The sequence below is a fragment of the Hylaeus anthracinus genome, unplaced genomic scaffold (genome assembly GCF_026225885.1).
Source record: "Hylaeus anthracinus isolate JK02 unplaced genomic scaffold, UHH_iyHylAnth1.0_haploid 11994, whole genome shotgun sequence".
Taxonomy (NCBI): domain Eukaryota; kingdom Metazoa; phylum Arthropoda; class Insecta; order Hymenoptera; family Colletidae; genus Hylaeus; species Hylaeus anthracinus.
The window spans coordinates 8,136,379-8,155,765 of record NW_026534341.1 but is presented as its reverse complement, the minus strand read 5'-3'; the positions used below and the strand labels follow the sequence as shown (position 1 = coordinate 8,155,765).

The 19,387-nt window shown below is 44.7% G+C and overlaps 1 protein-coding gene across 1 annotated transcript in view; it reads right to left on the bottom strand.

Annotated features, from left to right (window-relative positions):
• LOC128888941 (LIM/homeobox protein Lhx9) overlaps nt 1-17,798 on the bottom strand; it is a 75,791-nt gene extending 57,993 nt beyond the window's left edge. Inside the window, exons 1-2 of the mRNA XM_054146177.1 lie at nt 17,259-17,798; nt 9,351-9,559 (exon numbers count right to left, since the gene is read on the bottom strand). Coding sequence (XP_054002152.1) covers nt 9,351-9,559; nt 17,259-17,627 — 578 coding nt within the window. The 5' untranslated portion in view covers nt 17,628-17,798. The remainder of the gene's footprint in view (nt 1-9,350; nt 9,560-17,258) is intronic.
• Between the last annotated feature and the right edge of the window lie 1,589 nt (nt 17,799-19,387).

Below are 19,387 nucleotides of genomic sequence, written 5' to 3'. Positions count from 1 at the left end.
CAAGCAAAGAAGAATTTGCGGACGGAAGCAAACGAGCAGCCGTTCGGCGTACAAAACGGAAGCAAACACGGTCTCGTCGCGACGCTTTATTCCGGCGCGTACATGGGAACGACGTTACTCCCGCATTGATTATTCCCCGAATCAATTCCAAGTGAGCCGTCCTGTCGCGTTCGCGACTACGGCTGCGACGACTGCGAGTGTGCACAGGCCAGCCGCGCTCTCGCATGTTCGCGAGAAACCTAATCGTTAAAGTAAAGCCCACATTACGTTCCCGGGGACGTTTACCTACGATCGTGCGACACACACGCGCCAGGGCGGACCCCTTCGAGCCGCTGAATAATAAATGTCGCCGCGATCGTCGTGCCTCGAAACGTATTTGTCCCCGCGTTGCTCGAGCTCCTTTGACGTGGCCACTCGATAACGTCGGTACTCATATACCCGCGTCCGACTAAATACGGAGAAAATGGTTGTAAAGAATTATCGTTCGTTTTTCTCTTTAAAGGTATTTGTTCGATACAGAAGTGTTCGGCGGTTCCTTATGTATTTATCAAGCATGGTGCACGAGCTGATAAGACAAACGAGAAAACCTTTTAGAGGGGTTGATTTTTTGTGAAAAAATTGAGCGAAAAGTCATTTATCATTTTGCAATTTGAAGCTTCGTTGTGAAAATATAGACAGTTGAAGTTTTGACTGCTGTGATTTCCCGCAGGCGCCATTTGTATTTCAATCAGCTGACCTCGCGGCTGCGCAGAGACTAGCGCGGAAACTTTGAATGCTTACATCTTCGTAACGGAGCTTTGGATTGCAAAATCTATATTTATAACAACCTATGTATCATTTATCCTTTTTAAGAATAATTTACACTAGGAAAAGCTACATTTCCCTTAAAATGTTTTTTAAATCTCCTCGCAGCTCGAATATCCGCCATTCTTCCCTAACCCAATTATTATTTGCAATTCCACACTCTCAACGATTCCGTGTTTTCCACACCGCGCGTTCCAACTACGTACACAGACGACTTGCGCGCAAATTGCCGGCCACTCGATGGAAAAACAAAGCAGCCCGGCGCCGAAGAGGCAATTAGCCGCTTGTGCTCTCTTGTACGATCGACGTCACGATCTTTCGAGTCCCTAATATCGATTTTCATACGTTTCCACTGTCGTCAGGCGCAACGAGTGCCCGGGTGAAGTTGGAGGGTTCACCTTCGTGCTGTGTTTTCTGAAACGTTCCCGATCGTGGCGGGAGATATTTCCGTCGCGGCGGCATACTCGTTGTTATTGCTCAACGTTCGACACGAAACTGCTTATGCAATTACGTGGCTGCGAGTGCCACGAGAGACACAGCGTCAATTAGTCCGTCTCGAGGAACGCTTCAATTAGCGCCGCAGAGAAACCATCGCGAACCCTGCCTAAGAATTCGTTAGAAAGTATCGACATTGTTGTTGAGGTTCGTCATTACGTGGGTGTACCAAATTTAAATAGCTGCCAATTGGAAAGTTACATGTGGTATCCAGAATTTATCTTAGAATCTTTTCGAGTTTACGCAGTGTAATTAATATTCTTTAAATTAATTACACTGTAAATATTCTTTAAGATATGATCATTATTTGAGAGCAGCGATGGTTTCCTACTCTATGTACTTGATCGGAAAGTTATAATTTTCCGTGCGACCTATTTTCAACCTCCATTTCCTTGCGACTGGAACATAAGCTTCCAAAAGTTGAGCCACCCTGTATATCTGGCCACGGTCGAAACACGGCCACAAAGCTTAACAACGTCAAAGCTAGAGTAATAATGTCGCGTTTGTTATCAGCCGCTATTAGCCAGATGTCCAGAATTTCGAGTAAATTGCCGCCAGAAATTCCAGGCCACTCGAGTGCGCGTTAGTTAATATCGGAATCCGGTGTTTTATCGATAATAAAATCAACCGTTGAACCTTTCGCGTTCATAACGACCGATCGAACATTATCTGCTGGTTACAGGCTGTAATCGCTGGTTAGCTGTTGCGGCTGCACAACTTTCCATAAAGCTTTCCCAACCGAAGTTACCAAACACCGAAGATGGCGTGAGTTTCTTGGTGGTGAGATTAAAATACATTAAGTATACCAATAGAGAATTAATTTTTTGGGTATTGGTTCCTCGTAGTAATAGGAGAACATTATAATTCTTTTATAAACGAAATGAACTCCTATTTGTTATTTATTTTCTGTTATTTATTTCGTAATATTCTGTAGTTATACTCTTGCTAAAGTAATTTCACGTTAGATTAACAGGGTGGTTCAATTTTGCAAGAGTATAGACTATGTCATGCGCTAATTCGGATTACAATTATACACTAACGATTGACTGCTATTACAGGATCCCCGTAAATTACGCGCGCCAGGCAGACGTTATTTGCTAAGCAGTGAAATATATCGCCTTCATTAAGACAGTCGTTTCCAAGGATTACCGGTTCAAGGAACGTAAAATTAATTGCGATACATTCTCCATAGAATCGTGTTATTTTCTACGAACTTCGATAGAATTTACGACCGCGTTCTCACTCATGCTACGTTCATAACCCTAAAACGGAGATCTCTGGGGATACACAATGATTGAAGAAGACAATTCAAGAGCTTCCGAGTGAACTTTCTTCTTACGTACAAAGTATCGTCAAAAACGTGAGAGAAACGTCCTTTTCCGGTTGCGACATTTGGAAGACGTCCACCCTAAAACGAGGTCCATCGCTAACTACGCGCACCGAGGGGGTAGGGGTACGCGGTTGAACAGAGACTGGAGATTTTCGACCGGCGAGTAAAAGGTAGGGGCGGTCAGGAAGTCCTGGTGGCCAAGGGTGAAAATTTTGCTCCGATGGTGGCCTGAATTAAGCGTCTAATTGTTAAGGCGACACGTGCGGGCACGAAACGCGGGTGGAGGAGGGGCGACGAAGGGGTGGTTGAAACAGGCAGAGCAAAGTGTAGAAGGTCGAGACGGGTCGGCGAGGGGGGAGGTGGTTCCGCAAGGGTCGAGACGGGGAGGCGAATATAGGTAGGTCGGAGGTGAGAAGGTGGCAGAGGTGGAGGTAGCAATTAACTTCTCCTCGCGAGATTAGAGCGAGATATTACGAGATATCGAGCGACTTAACGGCAACACGCGAGAGACTTCAAAGGCAGTAATAAACTGCCTCTAATGAACCCCTTATCGCTGCTGCCACCACCCTCCACCTTCTTCAGCGACCTACCACCACCTACCGAAGTCCTAGAGGCCGCGTGTGTGCGTGTCCGCGCGCGTACCTAGCCACGCCGATGCGGGCTGAATCGAGGGCCCTGAAATTCACCGATCTGCTACCCTCGCCTAACGCCCGCGGCCAGTGTTAAGCGGGGTTTCCACAGGCAGTGGCGCCAATATCAGTGGCGCCAGTTTATATTTTCAAAGCACAGCTTGTAGTTCCTGAGGAACTTCCATGACCTGTCTAGGCACGTATAAAATGATGGGCTCTGATGTAAGGAGTGTTTTGTTTCTCTTAGTGTCTGGTGATTGCTTACTGGACATAGCCTTGTCAATTTTCACCGAAGACAGTTTAAATTACAAGAAAGCCTGGCGTCAAAGAGTATACACCTGGTCTTTACTTAGCCGACGCAATGATTAGTAGCAGTGACCAAGTTGTGGCAGTTGAATTGACATGTTTCCACGTGCAAGGAAGTCGACACCCGCCGATCGAGGGCGCTAATCATCGCTGCATTGCATGTGAAAACCCCGCACTACACTCTCCTGGTTTGTCTTTTTGTTTCACCGTCTCTCGAAAACTTTTTCCCCCATGGCCTCCACTTTTTACATCGCCCGTCTACAACACCCCCCTCAACACTGGCTGGCCGCGTGTCACGGGGATCGCGATAAAACGACCATTACCGCGTCGATCGCGATTCCTGTCATGCGGAAAACTCGTCCTCTTTCACCGTCGCGTGCCAGCCTCCATTACGCTCGCCACTGTAAATATTTTCCTTGATCGAGAGATGAACGCCGTTACAGCGCGAAACTATCGAACTTTGGGCATGGGGAACTCGCGGCAATGCGTATTCGGCGATCAGAATTTCTGCGGTAAAAGGAACACTGTTTCGTTGGTCAATAGTTTGTATCGTGTTTCGTAACTGATCGAATATGGTTGCGTTGTTACCGCGAAGACGCAATTTATGGGAGAAAAGATGAATTTTTTTCGCATTGTGAACGTCGCTCAGGGACACAACCTTTATGGCTCCGAGCAGCACTAAACCGTTGGAAAATGTCCGTGATATGAATTCGCGTGGCGAAGATCCTTTTATGGGGAAAGCAGAATCTATGGAACGTGTTCACAACAGGATGCGATTGAAAGATGCAAGGTGATGATATTGGACATTGCATGCGTTTTTGCTTCTGTAATTTTCCAAGGGTAACCTTAACCCTTTGCACTCCGAATTATATTTAAATTTCGTTACCAGTAGCTCCAATATAAAATTCCTTGCGCCCTTTCATACGACGTGCCTGACTCGTGTTAAAGTTAACTGAATTGCAACCTGCGAACCGATCTGTCCGCGAAAGGGTTGACCCTCCCGTCGTCGGAGACGCGTCGTCCGCGCGTCGTCGTCTTCCAGGCGGCTGGAATCGCGGCACGACCAGACGAAGCGCCCTGTCGCCGGGCTCCGTCAAGCCCAATCATGTTGATTCAACAAAGTACCCACCTACCAAATTGCTGGAATTTGGTATTCGGCCAGAAAGACGGAGCGGGGCGAGCGAGCGAGAGACAGCGGAGAGCAGCCCCCGTGAAGGGGTGCAGGAGACAGAGAAAGCGAAAGAATGAAGGCGAGAGGGAGAGACGCGGACGGACAGAACCGAGACGGATCGAGACGACGAGACCGAGAAAGAGAGACACGGAGAGATGGTCTGAAACGGTCTGATTGCACATCTAGGCCAAACCAGCACCACGACGACGTCGCTCCAGCGGAAAGCCGAGCGATGATTGGCCGCTCTCTTCACTCCGCAACCCCAGCCCCTTCGCCCTCCGTACACCTTCAATCCCTTCAGCCCTCGTCCGTGCGCCCGAAACCCGATGGCGTTGGAGGCTGGGGGTGATTGGACGCATCTCGGTGATTGTGGCACCCGCCACCCTCTGCCTCTACCCCACCCGAAACTACCGCCGCGCCCCCGCCGTGGCACCAACCGTTCTCCCCCATACCAACGTTACCCAAACTCCCCCATCTTCCTCTAGCCCCCGGTACCCCTCCTGCACGGCTGTAAATCGAGTTTACCCTCTTGCCGTGGCTCAGCCCTTCAATCAAACTGATTGAAACATTCCTTGAATCCAAAAGAAACGAACCACTACCTCCTACCCTTGCCTGCCTCTCTACTGTCTCTTTTCTCTCCGTCCTCTCCTCCACCCTTCCAGCCCTGTCTGTTTCTCTCGTGCGTTTCTCTTCCGCTATAGTCCGTGTCTCCTGGATCGTTCCTCTCTTTCACCCCTTCGCTACCCCATTCACCCGGTTCGATCGTCGGCTCTCCGTCTAGCCGGATACGCGTTCCTCTTTTCCCGACCCTCCTCCCGCCGTCGATGCAGCGATCCTCGCTCTTTTTCCCACCCCGAGCGTGCGTCCTTCTTTCTCGGTTTTTCCCCTTGTAGCAACCCCCTACCGCAAGCCTGATGTCGATGCTTCTGTCGCGTCACTCCGCTCGGAGTGCTACTTCTCTCAATTCGGATAGCGGCTTGTTTTCCGATCGAAATTTCGGGGCAACGCTTCTTCCCGACGGTAGAAACGTCGCGAGCCGAGGGGCGAGGGGGCCGCACGCCTTGTCGCGGCTGATTCCGACAAAGGGGCACCGATTTTTCGCGGTGTCGCGTCCATGGGGTGTCTCCTCTTTAACGAACGTGCTTGAACGCGGAATAATTTTCGTGGACGTTTTTGAGAGGCTAACTGGATCGGGGACGAACCTAATCTGACGTTTGGTAGTGGTAATTTAGAATTAATTTTAGAAATCTATGGTGTCGGAAATGTGAAGTTTGAAGCAGAAACTACCTCTAGAAAATTCTAAAAATGATTCGTTTGCATCACATTGTGCTAACAACTCCTAACCTACGAATAAATAAAATTTAATAGAAGGTCGCGTTTTCACCCCGTTCGACATAAACTTGTCTCGAAACGGAAGTTCCAATCTCGCCTCCCCTCCCACCAATCGCGTCCTCGACGGATTCCCATCGAAAGCTAGCGGTAAAAAAGATTACATCGTCAGACACCGAGCGAACCCATTCCCAAAAAATCAACCCCGTCCTTGGAATCAAGATGTATTCCCGAATTTCGCATCACCGTAGAGAGACGGACGACGTTGGTCGCAATTAACGAGACGTTTTTCTCGCGCTGTGTGCACGGATCGATTTCCACCACGACATCCGACTTCCGGAAATACGAAGGAGTCCACCTCTGTTCGGTGGACATATGGACGTGGACGATTCCGTCTCCAATTCTGGCATGCGGGACAGAGACGCCTCGTAATCAAATATTGATACTACGCTAGACTAAATCGTTCGACTGTGCTAACAGATTAGGGCGTACGTGTGCTGCAGACGAGTCCGCCGATCGTACCGACGGGAAAGACGACGTCGACGAAGAATACAAATGCTCGGGGAAAATCTTATAACCACCATCGTATCGCGCTGGAATCAAATCCTGGAAAGCTGGCGATAAAGAGAAACAAAGAAAATGGAATTATTTAGGTTAACGATTTTTTTATCGCGATACGTTAGGTAGGTTAGTGCTGACATTGTTTTGGTTTTCAGATGTTGGTTCTGAGTGGAGGAACTCTTTTTATATCAAGTTTTATCCGAATCGAATCACTTTTCTCATTGTAGTCAATGTATTGGATCCGCCATTTTGAATTTCTAAAGTTTTAGTTCAGATTTGGAATCACCGACCCCAAAAATCCCTGGATACCAAGTTTCATCCAAATTGTATCACTTTTCGCATTTTGTCCTGCCGTATTAGAGCCGCCATTTTGAATTTGTAGATTTTGAGATTAGATTTGGAATCAGCAACCCCAAAAACCCCCGTATACCAAATTTCATCAAAACCGCTTAAGTGGAATCAATAAATAAATTTGCATCTCTTCTAAAGACTAAAAAGGGGTTTTCCCATTCCGGAGATACTACTATGTTTACTACTATTTCTGAGAATTTAGAGGGGTTTTTCTTCCAGGAAATACTACTACAATGCTTACTACTATTTCTTGGAATTGCATCGGCCTTGCAAGGACGTTGTATGTAGGTCACTGGTCAATCAATGAATCAATCTATATATTACTATTAAATAGGCCTATTAAATAGGAAACTTTAAAGTGTTGTTAGTCGGTGTAGAATTGTCCAATTTCATTCTACCAAAATGCAAATTGAAGGTTGGAATTTATATTATTTATTAAATAGTTGTTATAATTGTTAGATACTTTTAAACAATTGTTTTTTAATAAAAATGAATATACCTTTGAAGTGACGTAACTCACCATAGAGTTATCCGATTCGATTCTTCCAAAATGCAAATCGAAGGGCAGAATTTCTACTATTTAATAAATAGTTGCTACCATTTTTACATACTCTTAAACAATTATTTTTTATTAATTAATAAAATAATCCCAATATTTCGTTTTTCATAAGTACGTATACCTTTTGGTTATACGTAATATCTGTATTTCTTGTAAGTTTGAAAAATGAATATAAATTAATTCGAAACACAGTGTAAATTCGATTATTATATTAAGTTTAGACTCGCGTTACTCCCATATAAGAAATCTCCCCATCTCTGCATCGTTTGAGCGAATTAATGGTCCCCATCCGATTCAATTCCCAATCTCGATTCCGCTTAAAAATCGTCAATTTGCAGAAACGGGCCTGACACGATTTTTTAATCCACACCTCCGTCATTATTTACTCCGGACAGGTCCGAAAAAGGTAAGACTGCCGGTGGAGAGTCAATTTAAACCGCTCTCTCGGGCGCAATTAACCGTAAATTAATCGAATTATACCAGAATCATTAACAAAAACGAATGCTCGAAAGTTCCCCGTAGCGGGCCTCACGTCTCGTTCGCTCGCGACGCCCGCTCGTATATTACCCAGCTTTAATCAGAGATGAAAAGAGCCGTCGGTTTCGTCGAGAGTTAACAGGTCAATGAAGAAAAAAATATGGACAGACCCATTAGATTCCGTGCACACAGCCCGGGCCAGATTGTGCCGATCTATTTTCAGAGATGCTAACTAACTTCTGCGTCTGTTTCTCATTAAATTGCGCTTCGACCTCGAATCTTCTAAATTTGGAACGGTCCCCGCCGATTAGGTGGATCCGCCTGGCGACCCCGTCAGATCTCAAAAGTTTCCTCATCGTTTGAAAGAAAAACGAGCCAAGGTGGCACCTGGGTAACGAGCTCGTCTGCAGATACAGTTTCATTCGTGAAAACCAAACGGCCACGAATCAAACTTTCCTACAAGGCTCAATCAGAAAAAATTGATTTACGTATAAACTTTGGAAAACTCGACGTTACCCTTATTAACGAAGAATTTAGAACTGTCGGTTTGATGTTTTAAGAATTTTGTTTAGGAAACGAATCAACGTCTATAGTCATCGATCACTCGAAGGAGGTTACTCTAGGTGTTAGAAAATCGATGGGAAATGTTGATACAAGTTACCACGTGACACATTCGGATTAAAGAAGTTATTACCACCAATATTTGAACAGTGGCGTGTAATCAACGGTTAAGTGTCAACGTAAAAGGTTACAGCTTCCTAAATTGCAGCCATTTTGCGCGAACGGAATGTTGATTACTCGATACTCGGCGCCTATAAATCTCGACTCGATGATCGTCAATGCGCAGGAAATGGCGCGTGTAATTGAAGCGTTTATAAGTAGAACAAATCACGTCCATCATTATCTATCGTTAATTAGATAGCCACCAGTACTCGTGAACTTATAATCGCTAATTCCTACATTTTCCGCGAACTGCTTAACTTAGATTCTTCGTCTCTCTGCAAACCTCTAAACTTTCACTGCTCCCGATTGTTATAAAAATATTCAAGACTATTTCACTATGGCTATATGACATTAATTAATAAGACTACTTTGTGAGTATCCACGAAACTTATTTTTCCTAATGAAATCAAATATAAATAACCATTTTTCTCAAATGTCATTTTTTGTATCAATTAAGAATAAATTCCATGAAATTTTATCTCTGATAATAAAAACCTTTTTTCTTAATGAAATATTTCATAAATAGTCTTCTTGAATGCAAGTAGGGTGTCTTAGGAGCTGTGTTTGCTCGAGGTTCAAGAGAGACTAAAAGAAGCCACGTAAGAGAGGTCTTACCTTCTGTAGTCGCTTTTGCAGAGGATCATGCCGCTCCTGGTGTAGCACGAGTGGCCGATTTCCGCCAATGCTGCGCCGCAATAGGAGCATTTCAGGCAACTGTTGTGCCAATACCGATCCATCGCCAGCAACAGCCATCTTTCGACTATTTGACCGCCGCAACCGGCGCACTGTTGGATTCCGGTTGGTCCGCTTGGACCACCTTCTTGCTGCAACAGAAAGGACAACCCACGTTTTACTATCTACTCCCACTTAGCAAATGCGTCCGAAAACATTGATCTTTCTTGGTAATTCCAGCAAACTTAATATTACGATAGGGAAAATTATTCCATAATAATCTTGGAGATCATTGGTTTAAAATTTTAATTATTCTGTTTCAAGCCAGAGTCAATCAACCGGAATCATCCCTAACAATAAAAGAAAAGTCCAATACAAAACATTACCAATTATGAAACAGTCAAAATAAATACCAAGAAAAATCAATTTCTCAAGCTTTCTCAATTCAATATTTCCAAGTATCTTAATTATTAGTTTGAATGTACGTATACGTACTACTGCGTGCGCCTTTACGTGTACCCAACAAGTACATACGATAAAAAAAAAATTCGTAATTAATATTTCCCTGACCCCTCAATTCTAATTCACAGTAACTTCTCGAACAATACCCGCTTCACGTAATTGTAGGTGAACGAAGTTACCGAGTAATTTCAACTGCTCCTCTTTGTGAGATTGCAACGAGAGAATTTCGTGGACTGACGCAACAAAGTGGAAACTAATTTGTTGAAATAACCTGCTGAACAGTGTTTTTCCCCCTCTACATACCCGCACGGAAGCACGTAGAAATGCGTTTGTCACCGTACCGAAAGTCCGCAAAATGAAAGGGCACTAGTTGGGAATCATAAAAAGTTGCCCTCGAAAGCACTTCGCCCATCGTGCTGCTACAACTCTCGGTTGACTCTCGAACTCTGCTTGGCTCAGTTGCAAGCCCAAATTAATTCAATTTGTAAGCATAATATTTATTAATACACCGAGTTATTAAACTTCTTTAATGACAAGGACGGAAAACATTGCGTAACAGTCGCAATTGCAAGGGAAAATTAATTTCTCTCTGTGTGTTAGTTATCAGTTGATAATATTCAGCGTCGTGCGCGCTTGTAGCTCGTTAAAATTCTCATCCAAAAATAGATAAGTAACAGAATCACCTCGCAACAATTTGTTGGTACTTTCATCGGTTAAACGTGAGATATAATATAATTTTGTAATTTTTAATTGAAAAAACGAAGGCACAGTGTTACTCGTCGGTGTCCAAGATTGAACCGTTATTGCCGCAAACGGAAGAATCTCAGCCAGAAACGGGACGAAGACCGCGCAGAAGTTTACGCCGCGTGTCCATTGGCCGATTATGCAACTAAATTGTTGAAAATAATAACAGGTTGTCGCGAGGCGAGCCCGCGACCACCGGGGGCTTCTATTAACAGGAACCGTAGCGCATTCCTATAATTAATACGGAATCGAAAGTCATTAACTGGCGATAAATCAACGCGCAGCGTCAGCTCCGGCAATCTTCGCGAACACTTAGTCGCGATTATGTAAACGCCAGTAAGCGTGAATAATCGTGGCCGACGTGGCTGATTATTAAAATATACGACTCGGCCGATAAACGCCGCGGAAATCATCGCCATCGGGCTCGCGGAAACGCGTCGAATTTTAAGCTAGAACGACGTGACCAAATACGACTTGTTACTGTAGTTGAGAGTCCATTCGAACAGTTTAAATGTAGAAACGGGGATGATGGCTGGTTCTTTAAATTTCATAAGGACGAAATGCATATTATACTAGTGTACTTTGATATTTGCACAAGTTGAATTAATATTTATGAAATTTTATATTTAAGTTTCATTCATTTTGACCCCTAGCATGTTTTTTGTTCCTCTGATATAGATTCGTTGTTCGTACAAATTCGGAGAAAAGCTTCAAATAGCTTTGCCTCTGTAGCAAAGTAACAATTAAATAACTAATAAATCTTAACTCTTCCATTATTTAATTAAATCATTCTTCCCTCATCTCGTCTTTCATTCCGCTTTCCTAATTCCATTAAATAATAATCAAACTCTCCGTTAATTTTTATGTAGTATTTGATACTCGAAAGCATTCGAACGATTGGTGCTTGAATATTAAAGCACGGAGAAGTTCGGCACAGGCACACTTGGATCCAGTTGCGGAACAAACATTGATTCTGCGGCCACAGTTAACGACGAAGAGCGCTCCCGCGCGTTTCGTTTGGCAATTTCTTCGTGGCCTGCTCCGATAGGAGCCTGTTCTTTTACAGCCCGCTCGTAACCGAGCTATTTTGTAACGCGTTGAGCGTTATTAAGCGCGAAGGCTGCGAGACGAGCGCGTGCAATGGAAAAGAAGTCTTTCGAAAAACGCCGCAGACGTGGCCGATCGCGGAACAAGAAGTTTTTGTTCATTTACATCGTTCGATATCATAACAGAAGAGAGTTATATAAAGTAGTAACGAACGTGGCCTTTGTTCGATGGAAAATTTAAATTAGATCAACATTGGTCGAGAGGAGAGGGTGCATTGATCAAAAAAAAAATTGAAGAATTTTTTCTGACGATGCTAAATGTTCGATAAAAATATTTTATAGATGGATTAAAAGTATGTACTTTGAACTATGGTTTTCCCAATTTTCATAAAAATGTTAATTTTTTTTTTTAGAAAGTATGAGTTTCTTCTTAACATGCTACTGGAATTTTTAAACCACATTAGAGTAAAGATTTTTTTGGAAATTAGGTAAAGCGCGGGAACTCTAATTGTTTCGGAGCACATCGAGCTTGCGCAGTAGAGGCACCGCCACAGTGGCGCCACTCGCTTATGGTTGAGGCGCTCCGATTCGTCCGAATATAAGGAAGCTAAATATTCATTCCTGACGGTATATTAATAAAGAATTCATCAGATAGCCTAATGAAGATTATCACGTGTACGATATCAATAGGAACAACCAAGCCACTCTGCGAAACTGGTTTAAGACATTTTAGAAGCGACGAATTTAATTAAGAAGGTAAAGAGCGGAACAGACGGTCAATCAAGATTAATTGCGATGATATATTCACGTTAATTAAAATATAATCCACGATATTGGGAACGGGATGACGCCGGGAATATTAAATATCTCCCAGAAATCGGTTTCTTATATGTGTAGGAACCACGACAAACAAGTACGACGTGGCTCGGCTAATAATACTCGCGGAGAATAATAACTGATAAAAATATTGATTACATTCGTAGGAATTAGTCTGAAAGAACCTGTTAGATAAAATTTCATTAAACCATTCTTTATTGTAATGCCATTAGACTGATTATTTTTTCTTGTTTAAATAACTGATATTAAACGAAAGAATATTATTTTTAAGGGAGTGTATTTCTGTAAGGTGGGCCTGAGAGAATTTATGAACTCAATTCCGTTATGGACCACTATTATAAAATCAGATAACTAAAACTAAAATCAATTAAATATAAGATTAAATGAAACACGACCGTCATTAGCGGAGAGGAAAGAAATCGCCTTTCACCGTGATCAACGCCAGACCGCACGTTTCTTTGCAAATATCATTGCATAACTTCACAGAAACCTTAACAAACAGACATCATGCGTGAAATATTGCGTTGCTACCTAAGAAATTTCAAAGATTTTGCTTTCTATAATAGCAAAAGAATGGAAATTATTAATGGATTAAAAAAAATCAAATATTATAATTGGACATTTTTTTTTTTTTTATAAAAAGAATGAGTTGCACAAGAAGTACTCGAACGAAATAGTAGCTAGAAAACAACAACGGGATTACGTAATTGCGAGTTACAGATACAACTTTCGTATCGTATAGAACATGAGGTCATAATTTAATAATCCATAATTTATTTCTGTTCCTTATATCTAATTCAGAATAATTATTCTAAGTTTAGATTCGAAGTGGCTCTATGATTCAATTTTCGAGAAGGTAATTTATCTGATGGGAACTTCCTATTCGATATAAGGTGATATTAAATAATAACATAACTCGAGTATAAACGTAATGAGAAATAATAAATACTAAATTGATTGGAAAAGATGAATAGAAAAGTTAGTTGGATATAAAAAAAAATTGTTCGGGTTAATCAATGACACAAACAGTTACCAAAGACAGTTCAATACCAGGATAGAAACGTTTAACGCTAAATAAGGTTGAACTATGCCTGTACTGCTAATTGTTTTGCTCGGATTGTCTAGATCATCGGACGTCACGCTAAAAGGAGCGAGCTCGCTTATTGCGCAATCCGAGTACGAGAATTCCGTGATCCAATGGAAATTTTCAACTCGAACCTGCGCTGTAATTTGCTCACGGTCGCGTACGCCTTATCGGCACTCCGATCTCGCGAAATATCGAGCGACTTTAATCGATACGACACCACGGAAGGGTTCAAGGTAGCCATTTTCAAACGACGAATAAAACAAACAACGCTTAATCCTCGCTTCGAATAAAAATTACAATCTCTAGATGGAGTAAAGTATTTGTGGGTAAACAATTCTTCGACAGAAATTAAAAATTTCAATGAAAAATATTTAATTTTGCGATTGAATAATCGTGCGATTTGTCGCACGATCGCTCGCCGGTTGCAAGCATTCAATTAGCGTCCTACGACCGGCCTAATAACGATAGTATTCGCGAGGGAGGCGAAAATAAGGCTCGCATTGTCTTCCATTGAGCAACATGGAACGATGAATATGTATTTCAGCGGGACGACGAGGCACAATGCGGCCAGTGCAAACTTCGATCGGCCCTGATACCATTAATGCAACGTCGTAATCGGAAACAGTCGAGTATCGAGACAAATCAAGTCAATCGAAACTACCGGAGTCGTTTAAGCAATTTGCCTTGGCTAAAGTCAAATCCGATACGGGTCTGGTGGAAACGCGGCGAAATTCCAACGACGATGCTCGGAATTTGTAGCTGGGGAACTTTAAAAGCGGTAAATATTGAACGATTATCCGCGACTCGCTGTTCCGCGGTGCCTCGTCCGTGGAAGAGACTTGCACGAGACTGCAGGACGCGAATCGAGCTAATCTTTAAAATTTAGGGCTCAAATTCGAAATAAAACGGTGCTTCGAAAATTGTTATATGGTGCAAGGCATAAAACTTTACTTATTGCTTCAAAGTATTGGGGATTAGAAAATAACTTCCATTCAATGGTAGTTCGAAAGGGTTAGCCCCAGGGGATATAAACTTGAAAAATGAACCTGGACCCTATCTAACTAGGGGTAGCAAAATTACGGACCTATCCTTTCAACAAAATACCGAATAAAATACGTATGTACAAGACGTACGCCGTGAATCCTAGTAAAGGCTTTAAATAGACCCAAATCGGAGTCAAATAAATTAAATTAGAATCTCTCCGAAGACTTTCTCTCCGCAGCACTTCACTTTAATTAGCCCCACTGTTCCCAGCAACATTTACCGATACCACTGGCCACCGTGCACAACAATATCCACGTTAAAGCAGAGGACTCGCTTACAATTTTGTCTCCAGGGAAACACTTCATCTGGTTCATCCGCGTCGCGATGGCGTTGTAGTGGTGCGCGTGAACCTCCATGATCCAGGACCCGATGTCCGTTGAACGTTGTTCCGAAAAACCTGGCGACGAAGACTCCTTCGTGTCCTCTCACGCGGGCTCACTCGGCCAATGATATCATTCGTCCTCGAGTGAGGATCTCCTAGCGACACTCTCGCTTCTCCCACTCGCGGGTATCGCACCTTGCTCACCCGAGAAACCGCTGGGTGAACCCGCGTTCACGATCCTCGAACCATCCGAAAAGGATTTCACAGCGATCCTCCACCGAACCGCGACACCTTTCCACGAACCGAGGGATACTACGCGACGCGACGGAGCAGCGTAGCCGTCGGAGTGCGGGTTTCCACTGGTCTCCAACTTTCGGAGCACATCCCAGGTTACGAACGACGGATAGATAGAGATCAGACACGCAAGGTTTCGAGGATCCAGGTTCCGAAAGTCGAGAAGCAACGATCCAGCACTGTGTACAGGAGAGGCAGAGACGCGAGAGAGCACGCGCCGTGAGGATAGGAAAAAGCGAACCGGTCCCGACCGAAGTCAACAGTGAACTGACTGGTCCGCCGCTGCTTTGGGCCTGAATGCCTCGCGAGGCCCCTGGGTTCAGGTACCCCGGTCAGCCAAGAGAGAACCCGGGTGGGGGGAATAAAAAGGTGAGCCTAGAAAGGACCTAACTAACGTTGAAAGGGGACGGGACCCATCCATAGCTCCGACCAGGTAGGACGAGGACAACGGAGACGATGGTAGGGGAGCGAGAGAGACGCCAGGTGTATTATGGAGTGAAACGACGCGATGGACGGGAGTGGAGGGAACTCGGGGCTTCGTGGAAAGGGGCAACGGGGGGACCCCTGGGTTCCTCGCCGGTTCCCTCCGCCCCTATTCAATTATATTTCTCCATGGTAAATGCCTATATTGTTACGTTTGTCAATGGCGAGCTAAGTGAGGGTCACGCGGACGGGTAATGCCTTCTGAATTTTAGCCTGCGACCCTGCGCAGCTCTCTAGGCTTCTCTCCTGATTATGATCCCGCGAGCTGGTCGAGACCTGCCGTTACGACTCGTCCGTCAGCCCACCTGTGCGTTGCGACGATTTCGTCGGGTGGAAAGCCGTTTCGGGACGCGTTGATTTGTTGACAGGATCGTCAGGATCATCAGCTAAAGGCCGTGTGTCGAGGGTGAAGGTAGTCGGAGTCTAGGCTAGGGTGAGAGGGTAGGTGTTCGAGGCATTGGACGTGCCACGGTCGTAGGGTATTGAGCACATGTTTGGAAGGAGTATTTATATTGGCTTCTATTTGTTTAATTTTACTGAATTTTCAGTGAATATTTGCCTATGCAACTGAGACTATTTTTGTGGCGAAATGTCATGAATGAAGTTTGATGTGTTTGAATTTTTCATTGAAATGGATTCAGGAGGAAGAAATAGAAGATCCTATTATAGAAACAGAAACAGAAGAAACCACGGCAGAATCAACTTCAATAACCACACAGATCTAACAGCCTCGACAAAACAACAGTCAACACAGTGGTTACAATAATAAGTTCACCTATGAAAATATACCAAATTACACATCAAAGGTCTCTACTTCGAAGATAGTATGCCATTCCAACTTTCAAAAATCATTTCACCCTCGACCTTTCTACCTTAAGAAATTATCTTTCGAACTATCTTCAACTCCCTAACAACCCAGCGAAAAAAATTCCTATCATCCTCGTTTTATGTTCCTGGTTTTTCTTTCGGGACAGGAGGTTCTACATTCGTCGAATTGTTCAAGTTCACGATTTTTCGCGCGATTAACATTTCCAGAGATCACGAGCGCGTATTAGTTGACGTGGAATTACACGGCCGCGTAGTAGGCTTACGTAATAAACGACCGACGGCGGTTATTACGCGAACAATGCGGTACGTACTCGTTCCAGGTGCGTCCGGTTGAAAACTTTTTCTCGTGATCATCCTCGCGCGACGAGCCACCGTAGAAAGTGCATTTTAATCGTACGCGGGGCACCGTTCCCGATACGAAGCGTTCTGTGACGAGGCGTTCCTCGCGACGGAATCGTGGCGGGGGCACTCAACTAGGGTCATTAACGGGGGATCCTAACTCAATTTGTTTCGTTAATTACCCGACACCTGGCGAACGAGTGAATGTCACAGGTGTGCCACTTGATTATTATACATTCGAGGAAGTGGTGCGAATGGTGTGGCACTGGAAAATATTGACCCTTTGCACTCCAAGCAATTTGGTTATATGCAAACGAGGTGCGAATTTTTGGTGGGTCAAGTTCAAAGTATCGAAGAAGCCTTACCTTGATTGTACAGTTGTTGTTGTGGTTGACCGGTGGGTAAGCGGGGTGTCCTGGTAAGTGTGGATGAGGGTGTCCCGGGTGATGTGGATGATCGGCCATCATTCCCGCACCGCCATGATGATGCCCGTTGCTGCCCATGCCCTGGCCCTGTTGCATCGACCCGTACGGGGTGGCTGGGTCGATGGCCGGCCCGTGGGGCGGCGAATGAGGACTTGGCAAGTCTGGTGTGGTGGTGGTGCCGCCGCCACCGCCCCCACCACCGCCGCCTCCGGTGCTGTAGCCGTGATGAGGCCCGGAATGGTGCGGACTGCTCGAGAGCGAGGGATGATGCGGGTACGCTGCGGAGTGGCCCGGATGGTGGGGGTTCATACCAGCGGTTAGAGCGCTCGCCAGCTTGACCGATGAGAGGGTGGGCCCGACGAGCCCACCAACAGCTTCCCACAACGAAAAACAAAAGCTTTGTAAGCCTACCCAACTGGAAGCTTATTGGAGCACGGCTCTTCTAGAACCGGCTCTCTTCTTCCGGCTCTCTGCTGATATCTGCAAAAAGACGAGTGGGCGTCAGACTCGTTTGGTTGTTTAATCGACGTGTCTATGGGTGAAGGTGTACATGGGAGATGAACACTTAAAGTAACGTGTTGATTGTCCGATGTTAGGTAGGAGGGACTTGGATCGAATACATGGGATATCCAGCGATGGACATGGGTATGACTAGATCTATGACGTGGGCAACAATTTGTTAACTTGCAATCTAGGACTTAACTAAGACTCAATTTTCAGTCGATATTCTTGCAAATTCAAAGTAGCACTTCCAGGCTACTCGTAAATACGAAAATATACGGACTTTGTCTATTTAGTTCACCACGGTTTCCCCAATTGGTCGCGAATATGACTACGTTGGATTCCACGGCGAAACTGCCAGCTGACATTAATTTCCCGTGCAGTTTTATTGGTCTTCAACACGGCGCACAACGATTTCATAATGCTCCCCAATCCCAATGAAGCAGCGGTTCGCGGCAAAACGATCCACGTGGGGTGTGGGGGGGGGGGGGGGCGATGGAGACCTTTTACGACAGAGCAATTCGTGAAAGAGTTCGTCGGCCGAAGAAATATTTAAATTCAATCCGGACGCGGTGGCATTAAAGCGGCCGTGGATCGCGAGAAAAAGGTCCACGGGGATGGTAAACGCAATCTTGTTCTACCCTGTTCTCTCTTCGCTTGTTTCCCTTGATCCTTTGCTCCGCGCGCCCTCCCCCCGCCCACGCTAGCGCGGTAAAGATGCACTCGATTGTTACTGTGACTGACAAAGGGGAGGCCAGAGTGATTGCCGTAATAAACATTTTACGATCACCCATGCGACTGGTTTATTTGTTTATTTCGGTTCCGCGCAATTAACCCTCCGTTGCATAATGTCGTAGACCCAATGAAAAGGTGTTTTGTAAAGAGAGGATTTTAAGGTACTCTCGTTGGGACGTTTCGTCTCTATTATAATTGTGAGATAAACGTAAATTTGCTTGGCTTTGGGGTAGCATTTTGCTAGAAAATATTCCACATTTCGATCTCTAAATCCTCGTCGAAACAAGAAAAATAAGAACCTTTGTGCGTTCGACTATTTCCAGGAACAGAAAGAAAACTCGAAAAAGAGGAACCGAGAGATTTACGTTTTCTCGCGTCTGTTCGATCTCGTGTGGTTGGCGTAGGCATAACCACATCAAAGGTCTAATTTTCCAGCTGCTAGTTCGGATCGAACGAGACTCAGGAAAACACAGATTCGTCGTAATCGATGGGAGGAAGATAGTCTTTTCGATCATAACGCACTAACAGAGCTAACGTCGGCATCGGCGGAAACGAAGCGCGCGTTGCGGCGACGTCGAACAAAGCCGGTACTAATTACACCCCTTTCGCGATGTTTTCCGGCATCCAATCAGATTTCCTCGCTTTCCTCTGCGCAGTAATCTCGTTAACTCATCGTCGCCTTCCACCGACTATTCCACGCGTGGTACAGCCGTTCCGTGTACCAGGACTTTTCGATTTCTTTTCTTACAAGTAACAAGTTAAACTATAAATGATCATATTTATCGAAAGCTTTCATATAGTCAAAAACTATCAAACTACCCGATTGAAAGCAC